Source organism: Neolamprologus multifasciatus, chromosome 4 (assembly GCF_963576455.1).
Source record: "Neolamprologus multifasciatus chromosome 4, fNeoMul1.2, whole genome shotgun sequence".
In the NCBI taxonomy this organism is placed as follows: Eukaryota; Metazoa; Chordata; class Actinopteri; order Cichliformes; family Cichlidae; genus Neolamprologus; species Neolamprologus multifasciatus.
This window is the reverse complement of record NC_140442.1, coordinates 7,967,601-7,977,310: the sequence shown is the minus strand read 5'-3', so window position 1 is coordinate 7,977,310 and position 9,710 is coordinate 7,967,601. Positions and strand designations below refer to the sequence as shown.

General features: G+C 39.4%; 1 protein-coding gene across 1 annotated transcript; it reads right to left on the bottom strand.

Annotated features, from left to right (window-relative positions):
• Nucleotides 1–5,557: 5,557 nt before the first annotated feature.
• rprml (reprimo-like) lies at nt 5,558–8,566 on the bottom strand. The gene has a single exon (XM_085158274.1). The coding sequence runs from the start codon at nt 7,119–7,121 to the stop codon at nt 6,786–6,788; it is 336 nt and encodes a 111-aa protein (XP_085014400.1). The 5' UTR covers nt 7,122–8,566; the 3' UTR covers nt 5,558–6,785.
• Nucleotides 8,567–9,710: the final 1,144 nt, after the last annotated feature.

Sequence of the window (9,710 nt, the reverse complement as noted above, 5' to 3'; positions counted from 1 at the left end):
ACCAGGCTCCTTAAATATGTTTAAATTATTTGCGCCTCTCAGTAATATTTAATCATGTTCATGCGCTCACACTCACACATTCACAGAAATGGTCGTCAGTGTTTGTTAAAGGGTTAGCTCATTCTATTAGCGATCATTTATTCATACCCCAGGGATGGTTGGAGAAGGCCATGCATGGAGACACCCAGCAGTTCCCTCTGCTTCAAAGCTAACAGCATTAACCACATTAGCTGGATGCTCTGTTGAACGAATTAAAAACAAATAGCATCACTGCTGCTTGGAACTTATCGCATTTGTTTTGTTTGTTTGTTTTCTTTATTATCCCATTAGTGCGCTGGTTGTTGCCCCCGTAGTTCATCAGATGATGACAGAAAGATGATGTGAAGTTAAAGTGCTTATCATTAGCCTATAAGTCTGACTCACTTTCAACCCTCCTCACACTCACACACACACAGAGAACCCCCCCCACACACACACACACACACACACACACTTTTGCCCCTCACCCCCTGCGGCATCAGCTCAAGAACATGGCTATTACCTTCCCCGGTTCCTATGGCAACACCACCCTGCAGCTCTTATGTGGAGGTAGTAGTAGTGTGCGTATGTGCGTGTATTCACAGTCACGTGTGGCTGTAGGTGTGTGAGCATGTTCGCGGTGGGCTAAGGCTAGTTTAGATGATGCCATCAAGGAGTATGGTCAGTTTTATTGAGGTTTAATGTCACCCACTTCCTCTTTGTCACCGCTAAATGTATACCACTCACTGCTTAAAAAACAGGCAATAGATGTTTTAAGTTTTAGGAAATAAATGCTCACATGTTACATGTCCATTGGTACTAGTATTTGTGGGTTTGCAATGCTTTCTGATTGATCCCTCATGCTGTAGGTCGTAAATCTCTGATAGGGTGAGTGGACTTTTAAAGGCATTCTGCTTTGTCACCAGGAGGTCACCATGGCAAGTTTGACACCTTCTCACTAGCATTGATCTGCAATGCTGAATAAGAAAAAGAGATATATCTAGATGACAAGAGCACAAGGGTGACACACTGGAGCTGAAACAGACTGAAGGACAGGGCAGAGAGGGTGAATGTTATTCTCTCTTTGGTGGTCCACCGTCTGGTACAAAGAAAGGTAGAAAGAAAGCCAGAAAAGCAATGTGAGATAAGGCTTTGAATATATCTCCTCAGACTCTTCTTTTTTTCTTTTCTCTCTAAGGAGCAGGACTGACTGACAGACAATCCGCATCACCACCACCACCTCCTCTCCTGGCTGTGGGCAAGCTTTGTGCTTACCACCACCTTGAGCTAATTAACACATCTATATGCATACTCTGAGTTTATTAATAAGAAATAAAGTAGTTTGCCACAGACACCAATTATCTTTCATTTGGCAATTTAAGTGGTTGGGGGAGGTGTGTCATAGGCGATGGGAAGGGTTTTAATGGTCACGCAGTACAATGGATTTGCAGTGGAAATCAATAGGATGAAGCGCCCACTGTCCCCATGAGAGGACGCAGTCATTAGAGGAAAGCATATTAAGACCATTTGCCTTAGACAGAATGAGCTCCCATCCTGTTGGATGTTTACTTTTGTTTATTGTGGGCTTGATTAGTCCCATGATGATCTTCTCCATCTAAGGCAGCCAAGCTGGTGTCTTTGTGCCTCAGCTCCCTCTCTCTTCAGCACTCCTCTCTGAATGCAGACTTAATCAAACACAACCTGTGCCGGGCTCCCTTCTTCTGTTTTGATCGGATCTCCCCTGTGCAGAGCTGTCTCCTCGCTCTGACTGTGTCTGTACGTGTACCCAGATGCAGAATTTGACCCGAATGTGATCCTCGGCTAAACACGGAAACAGAGATGAAAGATTGCTTAGTGCAGTGTATGACTCGCCATCCTTCATGAGAATTAGATTTAACCCCACTGCCGGTCGGTCTGTACAGACAGTGAACCTATGCTTTACTATGCTCCATTTAAAAGTTTCCTTAGGGTTAGAGGTTCATTAGGTGATTTAATTTTGAATAGTTTATGGTCTTCTCAATGAAAGATTAAGCACATGGGTGTCTATATAACAGTGAGTTACTAAATGAGCCTCTTTTTCTCTCAGTGCATAAAAGCTGCATTGTAGAATCAAGGTGTACCCACCTCCCAGCCTGCTAAAGATCACACTATCACTTTTGGTCTGTTTCATTTTATTGCAAACATCTGTTCCTTTTGCATATAATTAAGCTCTTTACACAAAACAGCACATGTGAGAGCTAAACCTGTGAATGCTAAGCATTCATTCGCATTTTGTTTGTAACAATTCACGCTAAATGGACTAAAAATTGAATTGAGTAGTCCCACCTTTCAAACGTGTAAAAACCTCCTTGAGGTAAGCGTTTCTATTAATATTCTGCTTTCAGAAGCACGCAAATAAAATAAGTGCCCGCAACTGTTAAGAAGAGAATAAGAAGAGGGATAATTAATTTCTTTAAAGTGTAAAGCTTTTATCGCTCTCTATTTTCACTCGCAAATTACCTTTCCTTTTATGCCCCGGGGCCGCTCTTTCACTTGACTAATTCTTGAATCAAATATTGTCACCTCTTTGTTGTTCTTTATTTCCTAATGTATTCCATTATTACGCGACAGCATGTTTTTTTTGTGCGTGTGTCTGTGAAAATAACGGTGTTGCCACTTTATAGAGAAAGATGGGGTTTTTTGTAAAGTACAGACAGATAAAAGCCATCAGAGAAAGAGGAGTGGACAGACCTGCTGGAGTGAGAACACACTGACATACTGACAGGTGAATTTCATCACTGGACAAGTACAAAAAACCCCAGTGAACCGTCACATCGACCAAAAACTGGGGGAAAAAATGCCTTAAGCTTGTATCTGACAGCACAGTGTTATCGGTTAAATTACGCTCACATTCAAGCTGAGAATATGCCACCATAGAAACACATTTCCAAGTGTGAAATGCTGTAGGTGTATCAGTTTGTGGATGGTCTGAAACCCATTAATTAACTGTTTATGTGTGTGTGTGTGTGTGTGTGTGTGTGTGTGTGTGTGTGTGTGTGTGTGTGTGTGTATATATGTATGTGGGAAACTGAATGAGGCAGTTTTATTGTTTGTTGTTCATATGCCTGCACATAATAGGTTGATTTAAAGATTCATGAACTTGAATTTAAGGACTGTTGGTCCCCTGCTGAATGGCACGTGGAACAATTTGCATGGATGATGTGGAGAAAAGGCAGTGAGTCTGTTTGAGGGCATATCAGCACCTTTGTGCACGGATGCCTATGAGTTTACACTAAATCCCCCCCCCCCTTTTTTTTTTAAATTCCACTGATTTTGATGGAAATGAGAGGTCATGCAACATCTTTTGAAATGACTGCCAAGTCATACTTTTCCAATTGTGTTCATGCACCTAAGGGAGAGACAGAGAAAAAGACTGTTTACATCCACCTGTGTGAGATATGAGATAGCGTTTCCATTCCTCATCTTCATTGCATGTATTATTACTTCCTCCTTTGAATACAGCACATCCCATTAGAAACAGAATGAATGGGTCTGTGAAAGGCCACTTCATCCTTGTGGGACCCGCGTCGGCATAGAGAGCAGATCTTTTGTACGTCTTGCCCCCTAATCAAAAATGCCGAGGGAATTAAAAATGGCTATCTACGCAACGCCGCTCGTGCTGACAAATAGATGGCAGAACAAGACGCTTTCACAGAGATTTCAAAAAGATTCTCGCTCAAAGGCAGGCTTCACGTGAGAGCTATCTTTGTTATGGTTAAGTGTCAAATGCCACAGCCGGTTTAATCGCCTGTATTTCTGTCATGAGTTCAGTACACCGTTCATTATTTTTTTGTGAGGTCTGTGTTGTAAAAGGTCAGCAGTGATGCTTCTTGACAGTCAAATGTACACTTTTGGAGAGAGATCTTGAAACGCGACAAACCCTTGCCAAAGACACAAGTGCACAAATTTTGATTGGGGTGAAGGGATAACATGCTAATGTGTTGTTCCTGCACTGCTACATTAGCCTTTTAATATCCTCTTCATGCACTTGTAATAATTAACCATGTGTCAACCTTAGCTGACGCAGTCTTAGTCACAATCATAATTATGCTTCCTTGTAAAGTTCAACCTGCAGGCCCAGTAACAGCACATGATGTTCTTCTCTAAACAATATTCTAAAATTGTCTCAGATCATTCAGGTGATGACGATAATCCCTATAAAGATGCACACTGACAACAGATTGCAGACACGCGGATTTTGCTCCGTGGTAACTCTTTAACATATGCATCTGTGATAGTGGGCGACTAGCAGTGCTCATAATGTGACAATTCACAGTGGGTCTTTGGCAAGAAGGTAAGTACTTTTAATTGGCACTCAGCCAAGTCAAGAGAATAAGCATTTATGTGAGAACATTACAGAAGATTCAAAGAAAGGGGATATACTTTGAACTGTTCATCGTTTGAGCGGTACAATTACTGGCTTGAAAATATCTGCAAATGAATAGAATCTGTAACTTCTTATTTTCACATGCAGGCCAACTGATTATGCATGTAAGTGTCATATTACCAGTTATTCACATTATTTGCGTCACCTTCTTGTTGTCTTGTTGTACAAGCGAACACCTTACGTGTCTCCTACAACCTATAGGGCATGTTTCCTGAATAACTGCATGTATTTTACTCCATAAAAAAATTGCATAGATCTATATTTTACTGTAAAGAACTAAAAGATCATTTTGAATAGAGCCCACTTGTTGCTGTGGTTTCCAGATTATAACAACCATACACTTAATGCTATGGGAAGGTTTGAGATGTGGTGTGAGGTGTTTTTGTGTGTTTAGTGTGTGGCTTGTTATACAACAGTTAATATATAAATGATAAATAATATTCACATGTGCCTCCCTGTATCCAGTAGACATTTATGAGAACAATACCAGGATAATTTTGTATTTTCTTTTTCAGAGTATTGACAAAATTAAAGGATTTGGAAGAAAAGATTAAGTAAAAAATAAATGTTTTAATAGAAATTCTCTCTACTAAATGAAAGCAGCAAAGTCATCTGATCTCTTGTTTAGAAAGTCTGGATACACCACACACTGCAGTTACCTGTCTGTAAAAAAACATGACACTGATCCCTATAAAGTTTAATCATTTATGCTTCCATATTATTTTCTCTTGGCTATATTATACAATTTTTGTGGTCATCTTGATCTGAACTATTCCACCGATCAATATCCAGATGTTTAAATACAGGTTTTCATGTTGTGTTGAAATAGTGTGTGGAGTTGTTCTTAGCCATTAAAGTCTAATTATCTAATGTGTTTTATTAATTCATAGTGTTTGTCTGAGATGTACCGGCATGCCTTTGTCAGAGTTTGATGGTCTGTTGAACACGCTGTCTTGTGTGCATGGTCAGTGGACACAGGTGTGAATGCATGGGTGTGTTTGTAAGGATTCATCTACCCGAGCTCTCCTATCAAGTACTGAAAAAATAATGAGAACATCGGTTGCTTCAGAGTGGGGTACATCAGAGAGAAAGAGGAGAAGGTGCAGAGAGAAAATACAGGGATGTACTATTAACGGGAAAAAGATGTATTAAATGAATAACAGCAGTTCTTGGATGTCTGTAGCTGTATTTTGGACAGATACTGCTCCTCAAACTCCACCTACGATAAGAATTTTCTGTCATGTGGTCATTGTACTTTTTTTTTCCATACATAAAATTACCCTGTGAATGTTTAAAGTGCCCCTACATCAGGATATCACTGATATAATGCTTTTACTTTGTGAATAATCAACAATCTGATGTAATGTGAAAGGACAGAAAGGTTATTCCACACATCTGGTCAGATCTGAGCTCACATTTTTTAAAAGAAGGTCAAGAAGGTTCTTCAGAGATCTGTATAGCACAGGATTAATCACAACTAAATGTTAAGGAGAAATTTTTTTTTTAAAAAGACTTCAAAATGCAATTACAAGAGAAATACCACTGTAGCCTTTTCTTCTCAACATGTTTTGTTTAAAAACAATTAAATAATACAAAGTGATAATTAATTAACAGTTGACAAAGCTTAAGATAGTTGTTACAACTTTTTACTTGCATGCCGCAGTTTCAAGTTTTTGGTACAAAATAATTCATGCAGCATCGATGATTTCAAAGTGCAAAACAGATCCAAAGTCACTTTACAGAGCAGTTAGCGAGCATGCCAAGTAGGACCAGAGTCACTCCATAAAGCTGTAACGAAGTTTGTTGAAAACCCGAAAGGATTTTCATACGCAAAGTGTACCAAGCAAGAACAAGAAAGGAAAAATAAACTTTGTATAGAGAATACACACATACACATCCATCACGTCCACAGAGTACACTGGCAGGCGTGGAACTATAAAAATTCACAATCATGCTTTTGGACATTTTTTTTAAACCAAACATTAATAATCATTCGAAATTTACCAGAAAAAAAAAAACAAATCAAAAATGAGGTAACGGCTTGTAAACATGTTTTTTACTTTGTTCAAGTTGGCAACGATAAATTCACTCAAAATATTCAACAGATCGGCCCACGTGTAAACAGCTGCCCTTATTTTACGCACAGACTTTACGCACAAACATTGGTCGTTGGACTACTTTCCTGTAGTCCTTTTTTTTTTTCGGAAGGTCATGTTTTTGCATATCTTAGTCACAAGGACACACTTTGATAAGTACATGCAGATGTAGATCTTGATCTGCTGTTCGAAATGTGCAACAGATCCCCATACCGGTTCTCCATCCATCTCTCCATCTAGGTGAACTAGCTGAGCCCAATCATAACAGTTTCCACGTCTTTGGAGGGTCTCCGGTCCCTTACCAGAAAGTTAATCATACTTTCCGACTTAATCATCAGGTTGCACCCAAGAAAAAATACACCGAACACTACAGTGAGTGACAAAACGCACAGCACTGCGATTTGCACCACACGCATCACGAAGAGTTTGCGCTCGTCTTGCAGCAGTACCAGGGACCCTCCGCCGTCGCCGGTCACCACGCTGTCGGTTGCATTGCCGGAGTATGTTGCCAGGGTCCCAGCGAGGCTCTGACTGCCATTAAACATTGCGTCCTGGGTCACGTTGAAGAGGGAAACATTCATCTTTTGTTATGGGTTGTTAGCAGCAAATCACGCGACTCCAACTGGTAGGCAGACAGTTTCACTATAAAACCCCGACACCGAGCAAAACTTAGTGTCATATGACTACTGAGAGAAAAAATAAGAGGAAGGTATCGAGAAATAACAAGCTTTTGAAGTCCAGTTCTGCAGCCAAACATCGAGGTTTGCCAAAGCTTCGGTGCGTAATGACCACATCCACATCACCGCACCGCTACAGTCAGAGAGTGTCGGATCAAGTAATATGGTAAGTTTCTTTAATTCAGAGTCCAAGTTTCTCTAATTCTTAGCGAGTCTTCTGCACAGGAAGGAAAGTGCAAAATGGTGTTCCCCGATGGTGTATTAAGAGACACTCCCTGCGCACCCGAGCTCGCCTGCGAGCGTTTTCTTCCACTGTGCCAAATCTCTCGTGCCTTTTAAAGTGATGATGAATTCTCCGTGGACCACAACACCGCTCCTCAATAGAGAATGCGGTCAGGTGGCTTTCCATAAAGCGCTACTGAATACACAAAAAAGGAGAGAAGGAAGGAAAGAAAGAAAAAAGAAAATAGTTTTCCCTACTTGTTTTTTACTGCCACCTGTTTCAAATTCATTTTTATTGTTTTTGTTTGTTTGTTTGTTTGTTTTTATACTGATCTGAGTAGTGTAACAGTTCTAGCTTAACAAATATGAAGATGTTTGTTAAAAAGCATGTAAAGGTATTTCAGGTACACCACGAATGGGGTTAAATTGCTTATTAAAAGATATTCTGATCTCCTTGAGGAACATAGTATCCATGTATGCACATTTTAAAAGCTGTACAAATCTCCCTAGTACTGATTGAGACATATATTAACTGTGGTGGCTTCTTGGGAAAATATTTACCTGGATGAACTTTGTGTTCAGTGAGAAATAAGTTGACCACCTGCACTGAAAAATAAATGAGAGGTGTTAATTGATTGTAATTGTTTTTTTGTTTTTTTTTAGTTGTTGTTGTTTCTGAATAAGATGTGACTGTGGTTTAGGAGGTGAGAGAGGCAGCAGCATTTGCAAGCTGTAACTTGGAAATGAAGACTTGAACTAATAAACTTCTCTGTGTTTTCCTCCAGGCTGCTGCTGAAATTAAATTTCTGAGCTCATATTTATTGGAATGTGTTACTCAAATATTACTTTGACGTTCACATGTAAACTGTTGGTGGAATGAAAAAGAAATGAGAGCTTTCATGCAATTGTATCAGTTAAAGATTTTTTAATATACTGGAATATCTTTCTATATTAATAATGTTATCCTCCTTCACTCATTCACACATAATGCGAGGTTTCATTTTGGTCAGTGACAAATATATGAAAGTATTTGTGGAATTTCTTATTGAGATGTTGGAGTTTTAATCAGAAATTAACCTTTAGAAATTGCTGAAAAGAAGTACTATAATCAAAGTAGAGAGTATTAAGCTGCCTTGGCTGAATAGGCACCAATTTAATATTTATTATCTCACAGCTGCTGTGACTTCCTCAAACTGCTGATATACGACACAGTTATGCATGAGCACATTCAAATTTTAAAGCAAAGAAAAAAAATGTTTTTTCTATTTTATTCTAATACCTCACTTGTTTGGTTGTGAGATAACCACGATACATTTCAGCAGATTAATGAATGAAAAAAAAAGTCATCCTCACAAATTATAAAACTTACCAAAAGTTGTGTGCAGAGTCTGTCAGATTAATCTTCTGTTTGTCTGAAAACAAAGGCCATGAAATTCAATTTGGGGTGCTCCTAATTTCTGGGTAAGCAGCTTTCAGCCAGCGACTGACAGGCATGTGTACAAACAATGATTCGCTCAATCACAAATACTTTCCATGAGCCTGGGGGTGGTTTACTTTCAGATAATTTATTAATGGCTGACAACAGAAGAACAATGAGTAGTTTTTTGTGTACAATAAGATCAAATCATCTCATTAGCCTTTCGATTTGGTTGCTGCAAGTTGATTGCCAGCATATAAATCAGTGCTGTACAATCTGACTTTGTTCTATTATTCACTTTAGTGTGATTATAGAAAGCAGCTTGTACTAACACCTAATCTCTCTGTCAATATGTACCGATGCTTCCTTGAGGCTTTAAACTACAGAACTTCAAAGAATGTGCGAATGACAAAAAAGTAGTTGCAAAATCAGCAGGAGGAAACTTCAGTTATTCTTCTGAACTAATTAGCAAATTCTGACGCACAAGTACAAAGAGCTCGTCGTGTCATTGTTAAGTGGTTTTTCAAGAAGTTTTGCACGTTAGAAGCTTCTTAGACTTCATTAACCTGTTGCATATTTAAACTTCAAACTCAGCAGAGCGTCAGAGGCTTTCCTGTGAATGCCTCAGATTTCATTGATGCACCACAGGATCACAGGAAGAGACATAACTGGAGGTTATTGTTAGTATAACTGTAGATGAAAATATATTCATATGAGAATGCATACATGAATGTGAGTGCCCGACTTGTTCCTAAGCAACAGTAGACCTGTGAGCCCAGTGACAGATGGTTGGTGAAGTTATTTTGGTTTAGAGGAGAAAGAGAGGGAGGGAGTGGTGAGGTGCCTGGACGGAG

Bases quoted from the DNA above. Each gene is read 5' to 3' on its own strand.
- rprml (XM_085158274.1), bottom strand. From the start codon at position 7,121: ATGAATGTTTCCCTCTTCAACGTGACCCAGGACGCAATGTTTAATGGC.